This window comes from Monodelphis domestica, chromosome 6 (assembly GCF_027887165.1).
Source record: "Monodelphis domestica isolate mMonDom1 chromosome 6, mMonDom1.pri, whole genome shotgun sequence".
Lineage (NCBI taxonomy): Eukaryota > Metazoa > Chordata > Mammalia > Didelphimorphia > Didelphidae > Monodelphis > Monodelphis domestica.
This window is the reverse complement of record NC_077232.1, coordinates 233,713,172-233,731,898: the sequence shown is the minus strand read 5'-3', so window position 1 is coordinate 233,731,898 and position 18,727 is coordinate 233,713,172. Positions and strand designations below refer to the sequence as shown.

The 18,727-nt window shown below is 35.3% G+C and overlaps 1 protein-coding gene across 8 annotated transcripts in view; it reads left to right on the top strand.

The window, feature by feature from the left end:
• Positions 1-18,727, top strand: part of SORBS2 (sorbin and SH3 domain containing 2) — a 515,172-nt gene that overhangs the window by 389,859 nt on the left and 106,586 nt on the right. For 7 of the 8 annotated variants that reach the window (XM_016423097.2, XM_056802972.1, XM_056802969.1 and 4 more), the window contains 4 exons: positions 81-130; positions 5,135-5,227; positions 12,877-12,903; positions 13,122-13,246. In XM_016423097.2, the coding sequence (XP_016278583.2) occupies positions 121-130; positions 5,135-5,227; positions 12,877-12,903; positions 13,122-13,246 (255 nt within the window). In that variant the 5' untranslated portion in view covers positions 81-120. Of the gene's footprint in view, positions 1-80; positions 131-5,134; positions 5,228-12,876; positions 12,904-13,121; positions 13,247-14,143; positions 14,798-18,727 lie in introns of all 8 variants that reach the window. The other variant, XM_056802968.1, reaches the window with a different exon arrangement.

Genomic DNA, 18,727 nt, shown 5'->3' with positions numbered 1-18,727 from the left:
CACCAACAGAATCCTAGTGACATTTTGTGCCACATCCTTTTGTCTAGTGAACAATTAATACATAATTTTGTTTTCTACAGGAAGACTGGAGATCTTAATAGCAAATCCTCCAAGGTCAAAATGAATACAGGTATGCTGTCTCTGTTAGTTTTCAAATCTTACTTAGCAATAATCCTGACCCCAAATCAATTATTTTTGCATAATGTACTGTGCGGACACTTGATTTGAAGTAGATGTGTTATTAAGGCCTTGAGTTAGTCTAGGTACACCCAAGAGCCATCTACAATTGAACTCTGTTTTGTTACTTTTGTTCTCTGAATGTATTGAAAACTCATTATGATCTCAGAAGAGGATAAAAACAAAAGCATCTTAACTATGTGTGTGTATGTATAAATAAATATTACATATTTATACAATGTATATTTATTTAATATATTTACTTTAATATATTATATTTATCTAATATAATATATTCACTTAATATATACATATATATTTATGTGTATATATATGCCCAGAGATTCAGAATTATTAATATGGATTCTGTTTTACATATCCTCCCATCCTACCATCTCTATAAATACTGGAATTATAAAGTACTGGAATAGATTTTTTCCAACTCTTCCATCAAGTCAGTCTCAATTTATTATGGTTACACCATGAGAAATATAATATGCATTATATTTTTAGAGTAAAACTCTCCATAATGCATTCCAAGAGCATGTGGGTAAGCAATTACACAATGAATGCTGCCCTATCTTAGTTCTGTTGATCTACAAACTTCATCAGGACTTTAGAACCTTTAAATAACATTTTATATTATTGTGATATATTACCCTGAGATTCAAATTTTCCTCCCCCTCCCCCCCAAATGCTTGAATTTAGTTTCAGATAATTGAGGACAAGGATTTTTCTCTTGCTTTGGTAGGCAGAGAACGAGAATCTCTGTTCATTGGAAAGGTCCTTAGACATCATCTAACCCAACTTTCTCAACTTATCAGTGAGAAAACTGAAGTCAAAAGAAATGAAATGGCTTGGTTGTGATGGCCACCTGGAGCAGTGGAGGTTCAAACTCAGGTCTTTGACTTCATATCCCATATTCCTTCTACCTCACCAGAAAGATTGACTTTCTCCTCTCCGGTTTCCTCTCTCCACTAATAAATGCTTCTTTTAGTTAACTACAAGGAGAGGATGCAGGAGAACAATCTAAGACATCTTGTCATCTGAACTTGCCATCTTTTGGGGTTTTTTTCATGCTCTGTCAGAAATTGACTTAGATCACATGGAAAGCCTGTGAACCATTTAGTCAAAGTTGATTCCCACTAATTTCTAGGTTAATAGATATCTATTTGAAGTTATCACTTGATAAAATACTCCTAATTCTACATAGTCACAAAGAATGCTAATAGTGTCAGGTTGGCAACCTACTACAGGACACTAGATGTGGGAGAGAGAGAGACATGTAGAGGAAACTATAAAGGGAAACTCAGAGATGCACATGTATTTTGGAATAAAGGAAAATGTAATCTGGGGGTAACCCTGGGGAAAGAGAACAAGAGGGCTCAGAACTAGAAAAAAAAAAAACCCTTGAGAATTTAGAAAAACCAAGTAGTGAAGATGTGGCACACAAATAAAGAAAATTATTAGGGAAGGGGGGGAAACCATGAAAAAGTACTCATGGTGCATTTAAGTTCCCTAAAAACAAATATTGATTTTCATATTCATCCTCTACCTACCACGATCCTCACACTTAGACTCTAAAAACTAAATATTAATATATGTAAACATAGCTTTTCTCACTGAGTTACTGAGATGCCTATTTCAATATACAAAAATCAATGGTTTTGTTGGTGCGTGTTCTTCTTCTGCCAATCCCTCTCTGCCTTTACTGGTTTTATTGGCTTTTCCAAATCACCAGTCTATGACAGACCAGTCATCTGATGATGAACTTCTCCAAACTTGACTAAATTGCATATATAATAGACATCCCCAATTTTCATAGAAATGTAATTTAGGGCACTGGTCTTGCCAGTGCCTAAGCTCTATCTTAATTAGGCTCTCAAGAATATATAGTTCTTTCCTGGTTGCTAGGGTTTTATTATGGCATCTGTCTGTCTGTATTGTCCCCTGAACTTCTCTCTATACATGTAGCACAATTCCAAGGAATGACTCAGGTCCTAGGAAGTTTCTCCTTCTAATACTGTCATCTTAGATACCTATAAATAGAAAATATACAAAATTACATATTGATTTGATTGATGTTTTGAAATAATAGTAATTAAAAACATTTGATTGCATTTTTCTAACTGATGTGACAGAATTATTACAAAAAGCCTCCTGATTTTGAAAAAAAAAATTGAAATCAGCTATTATAAAGGAAGAGGGTATACAATTTCTTCCCCAGAACTCAGTGGCGAAGGACTAATAATCATAATAATGACATCCATCCTTAGCATCCTAAAGTTAGCCTTTAATTTCTACTAGTGGATCTTTAGGGTAAGGCTTATACAATCAAATTATGTATTATTCAGATATGGAATGTGTTTAAAAAAAAAAACATTTTCTTCAAACAAGTCCATGAGCTAGTTAAAGAGTTAAAAATCTTTTTTTTTCTTTCTGGAATGTCTAAAAAATTTAGATGAGTCCTTCAGCCATGGTATCTCTTTTCTCTTCAAAGTGTGACCTGCCTTTAGTTAAAGAGACCCTTGCTTATGTAAAGAGGGGACATAAATAATGCATGGCATGTGACTCACCCATAATTAGTTTTCTAGGGCTGGAAAGAGTTGGTATAAATTATGTAGCTCATTAGAGCAAAGACTGGGCTAGTTAAGGAGTTTGAAGGTGAGGAGCAATAACAGGCTTCTTTAGGGTAAGTTAACACACAGGAGGCAGCATCTTTGATTTCAAAAATGCCCTTAAATGTTCTCATCTGGATAAAAACCTTGAACCAATCTGATCTTGGAGCTTAGGGAAGACAAAGAGATATCAGTTGGCACTTGGATCATTCAAATCATTACATTTTTGGCTTCCTAAATGACTCTCCCTTTTGTGTTAAACCTTTGATTATATAAATGTGAAAAAAATGCTGATGCCTCCATTTACCTTTCTGTAAGTTCTCACTCTAGTTACAGCTATCTTGGATACAAAGAGTTCATCTTTCATGACCCTAAATGTCACTATTCTGAAATCTTCTCTTCTCACTACTCAGTCTGTGTTTCCTCCAGCCTCAAATGAATTAAGAAAAGTAATACACTTCTAAGGAATTCTGTTTTCAGCCCCTTCAACCCATTCTCCCTCTCCTCTCCACCATCCTTTTTTTTTTTAGTTCTTCAAAAATTTCCCATTATACTTCAGGGCAGTTAGAAATCAATATTTTTTTGCCAAACTGACTTATATTTGGATCTTCCTTTTGTTTCCCTTTTCTTCATATTGTGATGACACTAAAACATTGTTTTTATCCTTGTGCTTCCTTTATTAATTCTTATATCATATATAAACATATATGCATTATGTTGTTATAGTAAAACCCTCTACAACATATTCCAGGAATAGATGGGGAAGTAAACTAAGTACGTTGGAATAAAGTTCCCTCTGTTGGTAGCTAGACCTTACCTTTTTTGGTTCCCTTCTATGGTTTCCCATTAAATGTTATCCCATTTTCATCTTTCATTCTAAATGTAATGTGCATGCACGCATACACACACAAATTCAAATGCTAAATAGGACATAAAAGAATTATATGTGAAATTGTAATCTCTATTCTATACAACTTGCTTGCTTTTAAAAAAAAGTGTCTTTTTAGTTGAATGATGTGTACCTTTTAAGCCTGGGTCTACATTTAAGGTTGCTATTTTTTTTTTGGCATGAAGATCATTCTACTCATTTGAAGGTGTTTTATGGCTGGGTCAGAAATCATGTTAATTAACTAAACCATACTATAGATAACTTATAATATAGATGAACAATAATATTCTTCAGATCAATAATTCACAAAATTGGACTTTTGTCCAAAGGTGGCATTCACAGGTAAGAAAAGAATACGGTAACCAAGCACACAAACTGGTAGTTTAGGCGATTGGGTCACTTTCAGCATTTAAGTGGGTTATTACCTCTCTTTAGTGGCTTTCCTTTTTCTGCACTTTGTCACAAAGAGTTAAATTCTGAGGAACTGGCTCAACTATTTATTGCACATGCCATTGGAAAGATCATTTCAAAGGCCAGAACCGAGTGGAATATGGGAATGGAACAGGAATGAGTTCATAAATAGAATATTAACCTTGTGCTACTTGAAGTATTTTTGCTTCTAGAATTATGCAGAGCACACTGGGATAGTTTTTTTTTAACCTCCACTTTATGTATTTCATGATTACAAATTTAGGAGTTTGGGTACAAATACTGTTCAGAAAGGAAAATATTCTCACAAAATGGATTATGTTCATCTCAGGAGAGTAGGGAATAATATTTATTCTGATTTCATTCTGAACGAATGAAAGACTCATTCTTCCAATGGTGATAGCCATGAGAGGGTCAAAGACTTCCAAAGTGTTAGGGTGGCCCCTATTCGTGACTCTCATAAATTGTCAGACCTTTTAATTCAATAGTTATTTTGACCCATGTTCAGCAATCAGAAGGAATAAAATATTATTTTTGTAAATGACTCAATAAGTATATTGCTACCATTGCTTATAAACTGATTATTTAATGGTAAATAAGGTTTATGGAATATGAAAAGGTCTTACCCTCGTGTTTGCAGTCCCTTCAAAAGCAATCACAGCACATAACAAAATATTAGGTATCAAGTATTTTGGTTCTTTTATTGAGGCATTAACAAATCTAGAAAACATTTTTATTATTAATTATCAATTATATGATATAATTATTATTTATATATTATTATATAATGTCAATTATATAATTAATTATATGCTGTTTTTATTATTAATTCTATAATAATATACAATATAAAATCAAAAGTCTATTAAACTGCTGGGTTTTAGCTGGAGTGAATTTTCAGATGTGTTGCTAGTGTTAACCATTCACTGCTCCACTGGCCACCTGGCAGATTGCACTTACCCCCCACCCCCATGACGTTGCATGTGCTTGCTTCCTTGGCTATGTTATTTTCTGCTTTCAGATAGCGGTGGGTGTGCTCGCAAACGTGCCGCCATGTCTGTCACACTAACAGCTGTGAAGAGAGTTCAGAGTTCTCCAAACCTATTGACTGCAGGTATAATAACTATCACTAACTCATGTAATTCTACTCTGGAATGGCTTTGTCTAACCTTTCTCTCTTTCTGGCATTATCCTGTTTGGATGGGAAGAGCTTAGAGCTCCCCAACAGCCAGCTGGGTTCTAATTTTCCTAATCCTAGGAGTGGAGTGCTCATCAATTTTTGTTCTTTTAAAAATAAAGATCCAAAGGAATCTGTCCTCCTGGCAGGAAAATTAGCCTGATGACATAGTATATGACTATTAGAGCCTCAGATGTCACATGTGAAACCCAGGAAAAAAATGAATGCATGATCATTTTACCACTGTTCCATTGAGTGACCAACCACAATGTGCTAATTATCACTGGAATTTCATGTCATCTCAGGAACTGAAGTTGTATAGATTTTAGTTATAATGACTAGTCCTATTTTTTTCAAGCATTTATTGAGTGCTGAGAACTTTACAATTATTCTCTCATTTGAGCCTCACAAAACAACTTTAGTATTTAGGTGTACAGTTGTGGAAACTGAGGCAGTTATAGATTTTTGTTGTTGTTATTGTTATCTGATCAATATCCATGTAGATTTTTATAGAAAGGTCTTCGGTCCAATATTTTTAATGTGATATTAATGATATTAGTTTCTTTTTCATCATTTAACATTGTAGCAAGAAAAAGATAATTTTCAAGCACCTTCATAGAAGGCTTTTACATAAATGTTAGACTTTTGATCTTAAGCAATTTATGCACATTTTCATGATGCCTTAGCACTAGGTGCAATTTTCAAAAGTTTTTGGTCACCTTTACTTCAGGATGGAAAGTGAAAGTTACCCATAAGCCCCCAGGTAAGTTTCTTCCTAAAAACAGTTCAGCTTTGTTTAAACAGTGAAAATGAATTAGGTATGGGGGCAGCTGGACAGCTAGGTAGCTCAGTGGATTGAGAGCCAGGTCTAGAGACGGGAGGTCCTAGTTACAAATCTGTCCTCAGATACTTCCCTACTGTGTGACCCTGGGCAAGTCACTTAACCCCCAGTACCTAGCTCTTACCACTCTTCTGCCTTGGAACCAGTACCCAGTATTGATTCCAAGATGGAAGGTAAGAGTTTAAAAAAAAAAAGAATGAGGTCTCTATTTTTTCAAGCATTTATTCAATGCTAAGCACTGTACAATTATTGTCTCATTTGATCGTCACAAAATAGTTCTAGTAGGTATGTGTTGTGAAAACTGAGGCATTTATAGTTTTTTTATCTATATAGTTACAAAAATGGGAAATTCATTTTAGTACATACTGAAGTTTCCTCCTTGAAGTAGAATCATAATGATGCCTAGAGTAATGGGATTACTTCCATTAGACTGACTTTCAGGGAAGATTTCCCTTTAAAATATGTGGGGAACAGCAAGGTGGCTCATTGGATTGAGAGTGATAGTCACTCCTGTGTTCAAATTTGACCACAAAGTTTTCCTAACTGTGTGACCCTGGGCAAGTCACTTAATCCCCCCATCTCCTTGCCCTTACCCACTGTTCTGCTTTAAAATTAGAAGAAATACTAATTGATTCTGATATTAAGACAGAAGGTAAGGGTTACAAAAAAAAACAAAAACAAAAAACTTAGGAGAAGCCTAGGCAGAGTGAAGCCTTTGTTGTTGTTGTTGTTGTTTATGCCTTGAACTTGTGTTTCGTTCGTATATTGCTTTGTACCTCCATTTTTCCTTCTGGAAATGGTTAGAAGGTTTTGAGGGACAGAGGAATAGAATCATTTTCTTCCTGCCTAAATTTTTTAAAGGATTGATTGGAGAAAAATTTAGTGGATTTGAGCATCTCAAAGGAATTGTAGGTTTTTGAAGCATTAGAAGAATGTCTACTGTAAGACATTACACACTGTTTCAAAACAAACTGAATCGTACCTGAGAGGTATGATCTCATACCTTTAGATACCATTTAGCCTGGCAAGCCCTGCCATATAAAATCAATCAGCCAGGGGATCTTTGAGTTGAAAAGGACTCCAGAGACCATCCTGTCTACTCTGTTATTAATACAGAAATCACAGAATATTGGGACTGAAAATCGATGAGTCTGTCAGTATTTTTAGGTTCTTATTCTATACTGAGCACTGGACTATGTGCTGAAATACAGAGAAAAAGAATGAGGCCATCCCTATTTGCAAGGAGCTTACACTCTATTGGGGGAAATAAATACGTGCAAAAAGACATACAACATAGAAGTAAATTTTACCTGCATTAAGTAGTAAAATGCAAGGTATCATAGAAGAAAGGGTACTAGATGTTGAGTGGATCAGGAAAGGACCCGAGTGATCAAACAGATTATTTGGTTCAGCCCATCATTTTACAGACCAGGTGGGGAAATGAATTGAATTAGCAAGGTCACCCAGTTTATAAAGGGCAAAAACAAGATCCGAACTCCAATCTTCCAGATATTTTGGCTCCATGGCCAAATGCTCTTTCCTTAGTACTGACCTTTGATGGTTGTCCAATTTCTACTTAAATACTTCCAATGTCCATTGTTTTCTTATGTCAAGTCAGTAAGCATTTATTTCTTAGATTTTTTTTCTTATTCAAAAACATTTTATTTTTCTAATTACATGTAATAACTTTCAACATACATTTCCTGAACTTATTAGATTCAAATTGTCTCTCTCTCTCTCCTTTCCCCCCCTCTCCCCAGGGGTTGGGAAATAATTTGATCTCAGTTATACATGTATTATCCAGTAAACATTTATTAAGCACCTACTATGTGCCAAGCATTGTTCTAAGTCTATGTTCTTGCCAAGAAAATATCCCTAATTTATGGGTTTAAGAACTTCTTATGTCCCACTCTGCTAAAATGCTGGATAGCACCAACTATACATACACAGAAACACAAATCTATCTATCTATCTATCTATCTATCTATCTATCTATCTATCTATCTATCTATCTATCTATCTGTATATTTTCCTTTTACCAGGTGCTAAAGTTCCTAGGACTTTGACCATGGTAGCATCATGGTCTCTGCACATTGATTATTTATATACATACATACATACACACACACACACACATATATGTATATATGTAGCAACATAATTCACCAAACATGAATTAATTATCTACTCTGCCAACTCAGCGTTTTTAAAAAAAATCATTATGTTGTTTAATCATTTCAAACATGCCCAACTCTGTGTCTGTCTTGAGGGGATAGGTTTTCTTGGCAGAGATACTAGAATGGGTTACTATTTCCTTCTCCAGTTCATTTTACAGATAAAGAAACTGAGGCAAAGAGGGTTAAGGGACTTGCCCAGGGTCACACAGCTGTTGAGTGTCTGAAGCTAGGTTTGAATTCAGAACTTCACAATTCCAGGTTGTGATATCAGCCAATGTGCAGAGACCATGATGCTAACGTGGTCCAAGTCCTAGGAACTTTAGCATTTGGGAAAACAGGAAAATGATGTACCCCTATTGTGGTACCTAGGCAGAAAGAACAGTGAATCCAAACAAGAGAGAGGCAGGTGTTGACCCAGCAAAGAAGTCTTTCTCCTTGGTGGCTACAAATTGCAGCAGCCATACACAGATCCCTAGCGTGCTAAGGGGTGCCTTTTGTGTGGTCAGCTCAGAATCATTTGCTAGTGAAGATTTCTTTAGAAAACTTGGTCTGCTGAGGAATATTGCCTTTCAATTTTCTAGAAGTCACCCCCTGCTTTCTGGTACTCTTGGGGCTTTTTTGGACTTCCTTATAGAACCCCATTGGGCATGGGGGTGGATTTGTTTGTTTGTGGGATTGAGGAGTCCCTAGGGGAGTCAAGGAGTGATTGCAGTGCCAGGCAAGTCACTGGTAAGTCAGTGACTTGGAAGGAGATGAGCTCTCTGTTTTAGACTTCTGCCCAATTATAAAATTCTGACCTCTCACCCTAGAGGCAATTCAAATGGGAGAATAACACCACCTGTCACAATCTAATCAAAAGATCAGAAAATTTAGAGCTCAAAAGAGCCCTATGTCCCTCAGTTTTATTTCTTAGTCACAGAAGTCTTAGTGACTTCCTAAGTTAGCCAATGGGTCACCTTCAGGGAATTTTTTAAAGGGTATTTCCTTAATAACACTGAGACTTTGAAGAATATGTGGTTAAATCAGTGTGAGTATGCTAACAAAGATCTCAAGCCCTCCATATCTCATCCATTCTCAATTTTTCTCATAATGGTTAATATTACAAGCTAATATTTATATAGTGCTTTGAGGTTGCCCAAACATCTCATTTTATTCTGGAAGGTAGATGCTATTATTATTCCCATTTTATAGATGAGGAAACTGAGGCTGACAAGTTAATAACAATAATAACTAGCATTGATATACTGCTCTAAGTTTTGCAAAAACACTTTATAAATATTCTCTCATTTAAGAATGATTTGCCTAGAGAGCACCCAACCAGGAAGTGTCTGAGGGCTGGTTTTGAACTTGAGACTCCCTGACTCCTAGTTTAGGGCTCTATCTACTGTACCACATAGTAACTTTTACTAAAAAAAACAAACAAACAAACAAACAAAAAACCCCATTAACTTATCCTTAATTGATCTCAAATCCACGAAAAAGAAAAACATACCAAAAAGGAGATGAAAGAACAGTTAAGAAGAGCACAAAATGATTTGTCTTCCACCAAAATAAAATTGTAGGTGGCAAATCACAGACTAAGCAGTCAAGCAAATATTTACAAATAACCTAATTGAAGAATAAACCCAAAATGTAATAAAACTGAAACAGCAACTAATGGATGTGGAGAATAACTTCACAGATCTGGAAGAGAAAGCAAGAAATGCAAACACTTAAGTTAATTGGGATCCCCAAAGAGAAAAATACAATACAATAAAATAATCACCCTGGTTTTAATATTGCCTGTATGTTTCTTAAGCAAACAATAGTGGGGAAATCTTTGGACAGCTCAGTTTTGAGGACAATAAGAATATCCTGCTCACTGCGAAACAGTTGGGTCCACCTAAGAATGTCTTTGAGGATGTGACCAAGGCTCTGTCCTGTGTTCTGCTTCTGTCACATCATGCTCCATAGAGACTTTTGTTCTGCCACTGGACTTTGAGGACTCTGCAAGAGAGTGAGACTGATGATCTTGTGTATCTCTGCCTCACTTAAGTCCAATTCATGCTCAAGGCAAGAGATGACCCCCAATATCATTGGTCCTCTTTAAAAAAAAAAAGATGAAAACCACTATGGAAGCCAGATCTCATTAAGACACATTCCAAGTGGTCCAGATGATTACACTGCAAGAAACATGTGGATCTTCACCTGCATTTGAAATCCTATTGTTGTTCAGAGTTGTGATTTTCTATATTCTAACAGGGGTTGACCTATATCATCAGAAGGGAGGTAGTAAGTCTTAGTTAGAGGTAATAGGACTTAGAGTCAAAGGACTTGAGTGTCAATCTTGATTCAGACACTTAATACTTGGTGTGCAATGGATGCTCCCTATAATTCTCAGGAACCCAGTGTCTTCAGCCTATAAAATGAGTGAGTTGCTCTACTAATGTTTTATCCTATGAACTTCCTCTCTACAAGAGATAGAATTCACTCCATATTTTTATAATGAGTTTGGAGAATGCAAGATTTTTGATCACCTGGTACACATGATCAGGAATTTTTTTTCCAGAGGGGCAGGTAGGTGACCCCATGGGTAGAACACCAGCCATAAAGTCAAGAAGACTCATCTTCATGAATTCAAATCTATTTAAATCTCATCTCATATATCTACTAATTGTGTGACTCTGGACAAATCACTTAACTTTGGTTTGCCTCAGTTTCTTCATCTGAAAAATTGGCTGAAGAAGGAAATAGTAAACCACTCCAGCATCTTTGCCAAAAACATCCCAAATGGAGTTGCAGAGTCAATCATGACTGACATAACCGAACAATATCAACAAAATGTACTACTGAGTTAAAGTACTACTGAGTTAAAGCTTCCTCCTCCTGTTTTTATTTTTTTTTAACAGTTCATCTTTGAACCCTGGCTTCTAATCTTCAGCATAATTTCACTAAGTTAGGGGTTACATATATTTCTGCATTCCCCAAGATTACAAAAGTTTGAAACTTATACAATAAACATTGAAGTGAAGAAATCCTTCACTTCTGATTCATTAGTTATAATTTCTGTTTTGTTGAGCCATTTTGGTTGTCTAAGCAACAATACAAATGCATCAGGTACAATGTAAGGGCAGGTATTTTTCATTTTTGTCCTGGTATCCAAAGCACATAGCATTGCTCAACAAACAATAGATGCTTAATAAATGCATAATGGCCTAAACAGATAACATCCATTTACATTCAGTTAGCTCCTGATCATAACTGAAAACTTTATTATCCTTCATTTCCAGACCTGTGAGTCAATTGCATGTAAATGTCCTATATGCTGGCATACATACTATTAGGTGTTTTTCCCCTCATAATTATTTGGGTGCCCATTAATTAGGAAACACTTTCTCCCTAAAATTTAGCCAGTGTGCTTTTCTCTTCTTGTGTATAGATCTCAAATGCCTTTCCTCCTAGATTTCAGAATACCTTTAATATAAACAGCAGGTGGAAAATCATCTCCTGTATCCACCCACCCCTGACCTAACACCAGTTATAAAAGAAAATTCTAATTACTGTCCTAGCCAAGTTCAACATAGGTCTCCATTGTAAAAACTCATCTGAGTTATTAAATAGCAGAGTTCGAGGTATGTGAGAATACCAGAAGATAGTGTTTAAATAACAATTCTAATAAGACTGTTAATGTACATTTTGTAGCTCCTCTCCTATGTACATTATCAAAGGAAATTTACTGGAAATGAAGCTTTTCTGCAGTCTTCAAGCAGTAAAGAAATGAACTATAATGAGACTAGCTAACAAGTAATAGGAAGCCTCGTTATGAGATAACCTAATGCACTTTTTTTACTCCTCTGTGTTTTGATAGGAAATTTCCTTTAAGTAACAGTAAAAAGGAAGACTAAACTCTGATGTTATGAAATAAAAACTTAATACATCCATATTTTCCTTTTTCTCTTAAAAATATTTTATTCTCCAATTACATATAAAAACAATTAACTTTTTTTTTAATTTGGAGTTCCAAATTCTCTCTGTCCCTCCTTTTCTTCTTCCTTCAAAGAGAATGCAAGCAATTTTGAGAGATTATATTGGATGTCCATATTTTCTAAGTAAATAAAAAAATTAAAATACAATCTGAAAAAATAGATTCTATCAGAAAGAGTAACTTGAGATATTGACAGTGGAAAGAGAACCCTGGAACTGCATGACCAGATGGTCTGACTTTTTATTATTAGCCAAAGACTCCGTTGCCTTTCACTGAAATCCTTACAGATTTTTCACTTTATATTTTATTTATTCATTTATCTTGTTTGGTCAGAAATAGGATTAAATATTCATTGGCTTCAAGATTACTAAGAAAGCGATTTAATTTATGAGGCAGTGCATAGCATAATTAACAAATTATATTGTGCTAGAAATGGAAAAAATGTACAAAATATTATTAAACCTAATAACAGTATATTCTGAATAGATTTTTGTAATATGAATATTGTTTGCAATAAAAATGACATCATTGTATATTAAATCATTTTAATGAATTCCTTATTTAATTTATCCTGGTTTTAATATACATATTCATTTTCTTTTAGGACGTGATTCTCAGTCTCCAGATTCAGGTAAAAGAAAAATTATGTGTTTGCTTTTATTAGTGTATATTAAAGGTCATATTTTTGGTTTAGATTTAACTTTTGACTATGATGTACTTTTGTAATTTTATCAAATGTCATTGAATTGCTAGAAAGAAAAAACTCCCTTTCATTAATGAATTCCAAAGAATGTAAATTAAGTTTCTCTGCATCACATATATTATTGGATTTTATTCTTTCTTTCTTAGCTTGGAGATCCTATGATGACCGAAATAGAGAGACACTGAATGGAGATGCTTCTCATTCGTCTCTTGCAGCAAAAGGCTTTAGAAGTGTTCGTCCAAATCTACAAGACAAAAAATCACCAACTCAGGTAAGATTGCTCCCTCCCTCAAGTCTCTCATGGTTTAATAGGCAGGTATTTTAAAACTTTCAACTTGTGATGACTCCAAATAAATGCATATTGAGTGTGCTTTAGCTACCCATTTTCTGGCAAGAATATACCTATGAATAAATGGTGTTGTTTCTGGCTATTTTGCTTTCTGGTTTATTCTGGTTTATTATTTATAGCCTAAAAGATAGGTTCAGAAATGAGATACATTTTTTCTAATAATTCATCTAAAATTAATATGATGTTCATAGCATTTTTCTTAGATTTTAAAGGCTATTCACTAAAGCTTTGAATCCCAAAGTCTCAAGAATGAGAATGGATCATCTATGAAGCAAATACAGACTAGGTTCACGTGTTTATTCAATTAAGTGAGCTATCTGAGTGTCAGAGGGCTTAATGATTTAGTAATATGTTTCTCTGTGTGTGTGAATATAATTTTGACCATTGGTGATGCCTGACAGCATGTTGAGAGAAAATATATAGACTTTCAATTTGTTTTCTCAGAATTCCTTCATCCTCAAAGTTCACAATCTGTATATTCCTTTTTATGTTTGAGTCTTTAAATTGCCATACTGTTTGGGATTTGTTTTTATTTTTGTTAGTTTTTAAAAGCTAAGGTGTTTCTCTGGGGCTAGGGCTAGATTTTTTTTTATGATGTTATTTTTTGGTAACAAGCATAAACATCTTTAAAAGTGAACTAAGGTAATGCTTTGCCCTTGTTAATAAATGCAAGCAACAGTCCCCGAAGCATCAGAATTATAAACAGATGTGATGTGCCAATTTTTTTGTTTAAAGTATGGACTTTGATCGCTAACATTGCCTTTCTCTCTGTTTCTCCTTTTGTGTCATTTTGTTCTGTGGATGATTTTGTCAAACAAGGCGCCCCTACCCCCTCCTAGAAAAGAGAGTTTTGTTAGCCCCTCAGTAACTGATCACAAAGAGGGTGGCATTTGGGACTCATCAATAACCAAGACGCTAATCCCCTCAACTCCAGTTTACATTACTAAGGAGGACACTATCCAGCGGGCTATGAGTTCTAACAAAGACAGTAGCCACACCATTATGTATTCTGAGGAGTCTAACACAACCGTGACCTATACACAAAAAATCACTAATCCACTGACCCCAGTTTCCAATGCAGACTCCCAACAGCCAATAGCTGACAGCAGCACCCTGTTCCAACAGGACTACACTCAGGATTCTCAGCTACGCAGGATTTCTACCCTGAAATTAACCCATAACCAAGATCAATCCAATAACATTCCTTTTAATTCCCCACTGTGGCCCCAGCCCATTGAAGTACCGGGATTTTCCCAAAGACCTTTCTCACCCACCCATAACCCTACGCCTGAGGTCCACACAGCATCTCTGTCCATTCAGATAGCTTCCCTCCATGACAATAAAACAGGACAGGAGTCGGAAAGCCACAAACGAGCAGCTGGACTTTCTCCAGATACTGCTAAGGCGCCTCTTCAGGAACTCGGACCAAATTCTTCATTTGCTGCTTCTGAACAGCCCCCAGAGAGCCATGTGGTATATTATTTCCCATATTTGCTTTCAGAATTGTGTAGATCCTCTTTAACCTTATTTTGGCATTTATCTTACTCACAAGCCCAAATGTGCAAGCTTGGAGAGAATGGTGAAATAAGAAGGAAAGGAAAGAGAGGCAATCCATCTTCCACTTCAGCCTGAGTTCATTTTGACATCTGAGGACACCATTTCCCCCCCACCCCCCATTTCAGAATTTATAAACCATCTGCCCTGGAAGCTTTTTTTCTCAGAGCTTTCCCCTTCTTGGATATTCATGGCCAAATAATTACCAAGTCATTTGATTATAGGTCTAACACTGGAAGGTACTTTAGAAGTCACTGAAGCCACCCCTTTCATTTTATAGATGAGGAAACTGAGGGTCATGGAGGTTAAGTGACTAGGTCACGTACCTAGTAAGCAGCAGGGTCAGTGTTTGAACCCATGCTCTTTGACTCCAAATCCCATGTTCTTTACAATCTTTCCAACTATGACTTTATAAATCACTTCTGTCAATGTCCACAGCAACCTCTATCTTTTTCTATTCACATGTATAAAGATTTAAGAAAATGGAAATTAAGATCCTTTTTTTTTAATAGGAGATATTGACCTCTTCTTTTGAGGACCTTTTCATACTTACTAGTCTTAGGTTAATTAAAGCTAATGTTTAGATGTCCATATGGGTAGCAAAGAAATTATTTTTATGGTAGTCATTGGACTAGATGACCTTTTGGGCCATTCCAACTTTGAGGTTCTATAATTCTGTGATACATTATGATTTGACTAATTCATTCAACAACATTCAAGAAACATTATTAGAGAGCTACTTTTCTGTTTGGTGGTGATTCAAAGTTTAGATATCAGTTTATGCAATTGGAGCTCATAGTCCTGTCCACAATTATGACAAAACCAAATTGATGATTTACCTGACATTACATGATAAGATCATTGAGGAAATGCAGAAAAAAGTATAATGTGAAATCCAAAGGTAAAGACCTTAAGTAATGAGGGTTAGGGAATCAGGAAAGGCTTTAAAAGATTTCAGACAAAGAGAGGAAGAGTGAATTTCCAGACGTGGGGAAAATGTGGACAATAGCACAGATATGGAAATGAGCAAGGAACTCTCAGCAAGCCAAAAATTCTCCACTTTGGATAGAGTATAAAATATATGGTGAAGAGTAATTTTAAAAAATAAGACAGGAAAGGTAGAGTAGGGTTATCTGCAAACTATTACAGTATTGACTCACCTCAAACTATTACATGTATTCTTTTGAGAGAAAAGATGGGAAATAATTTTCCCTTTTTTTCTAAATAATATAAAAATGATCATAAATGAGGCTTTTAATAATTTAATAATTTTAATAATTTTTAATAATGCATTGAATAGTTATTCCATTAAAAATTATTTTTAAATCCAAGGGTGATCATAGATTTGGTGATATATGTATACTTTTAATAATAGTCAATAGTTGTTTAGTTAAATTGAATGTAATGGACTTCTCTACTAGCAGAAATGCAATAATCCAGGACAATTCTGAGGGACTTATGAGAAAGAATGCTATCCACATCCAGAGGAAGAACTGTGGGAGTAGAAACACAGAAGAAAAACAACTGCTTGGTCACATGGGTTGATCGGGATGTGATTGGGGATATAGATTCTAAATGATCACCCTAGTGCCAATATTAATGATATGGAAATAGGTCTTGATCAATGACACATGTAAAACCCAGTGGAATTGCTTGTTGACTATGGGGGTGGGGGAGGGAAGGGAAAGGACAAGAATCATACAACCATGTAAAATAGTCTAAATTAATTAAATAAATATTTTCAATAAAAAATTTAAAAATACTTGTTTAGTTAGGCTTCTTTAAAATGTAAGGTAAAAGAGAAAGATAGTTACATAATATTACTAGATGAGTATAGTGACAGACTCCTATAAATCCCTCTTACAAGAGGAGGCTGACTGGAGGATCTCTTGAGTTTACGATATTGAGCAGCAATAGAACTAAAGTCAATTGTGTGTCCACAAGAAGTGTTATACCAATATGGTGAGCCCCTGGAGATGTGGGGTCATGAGGATATCTAATGACCCACACTGGAAATGCAGAGTAGATTCAAGTTTCTTTCCAGTGCATATTGAGATTAGATTTGTGAGAATCAAATGAAGTAACATTGGAGAAGTATTTAGCACCATGCCTGGCACTTTAATGCTTGTTCCCCTCCCCTCTTCCCTCCTAATAATTGTTCACTATAGTTCTATCCTATCCTAAAAAGGGATGCTCAGTCTCAAAACAAAAATAAAAAAATTTTTCATAGGAAAAGACAATATCATGAATAGCAAACATGCTTTTTATTTCTATGTGCTACTGGATCACGTGAAACAGAAATCTTCACATATTCCTGCCCTGATATATCAGCAAATGACAATATCTTTAATTTACTTTATAGTTTGCAAGGTCTTTAACAACAACAACAACAATAATAATAGTCATTTCTTATCTGAGTATATTTTTGAGTAGATATTGTGTATATATAATTCTATAACATTATGGTAATCCTATGTTATAACATAATAATTATTAATTCATTATATTGTTATAATGTTTAAAAGTGTGCTCTGTGCCTTACATGCCATTATATTATTTGATACATTCATATAACCCTGTAAAGTAGATACAACAGATGCTCTCCTGATTAGATCAGGAAGACACCTAAAACTCAGAAACATTAAGTGGTCCAGATTTTAAATGTCAAAGGTAAGGTTTGAACCCAGGTCCCGCTGAACAACTTCAGCACTCAATTCATGCTGCCTTATCACCTCATTTGAGCCACACAAGTAAGATAGGTAGAACAGCTGTTACAATCTCATTTTATAGATAAGCAAACTGAAGGAATAAGTAACTCAAACTGGCTCACTCAGTTTTTCAGTGACCAAGCCAGGACTTCAACCCACATCTCTCCAAGGTCTCTTTTCACTATCTCCCATTGCCTTCTTTTGTTATTTCAAGGCTACCTACTGCAATATGTTCTTGCTCCTGCAGGTTCCATAGTACCCGAAATGTATACCAATGGAGTTTCTTACTCTCCAGGTTTTTTGTTTTTAAGCTAGCATACTGACACTATCAGCTCTTATTAAAAGGAATAAAGACCATGTTCAACCACTTGTGTCTTAGATTGGACCAAACTAGGCAGCAAAGAGCTGAGGTCTGCCTGTTGGAGACAGAACCATTATTACAAGAATTTGGCATGGTAGGGTGGGAACTGAGAATTTCACCTGCAGAGATAACTCACTCTGATCATCTTTGTCTTCCAAGACAAATCTGACATATGTGATAATCTAATTGCATCAGAAAGTTTTTCTTTAGCCTTTTTTCCTGTGATATTGGTGCTGAGGCTGTGAGACCACCCAGTATGCACATTGCTAAACCCCAACCAAATGTCTGAACGAGTAATCCCAGTCAAAATTCCCAGAGGAAATGATTTCTATTTCTGTTATTCAGAGAAATTAAGCCTTCAACAGGACAGAGGAAATATATGATTAGAACTATTGAGCTTTGTTTCTAAATTAGTTTTCATAGAATAAAGATTTACAAAAGCCATTTTAATCTTTTATTCTCCATCTGGCTAGAAATCTTAGTGAAGACCAAGAACTGGAACCAACTGAGGACAAAAACAGAAAAGTTTGTGAACAAACCAGTAAATTAGCCTGTCTAAAAATTTGAAGATACTCATTCCTCCAAGGGAAGAAAAACATACCAGTATCCCGGGAGCTTTTTTACAATCTTGAAAATTTATTAGAATCTGGGCTTTAATTTAAATGAGTCCAAAAAACAGTCTAAATAACTACTCCAAATTATAGTCCTATTTCTTGAGGCCAAAGTCTACTTTTACAAGCTACTTGTCTTTTAATTTACCTCTCCCAAAATCCTAAGAAA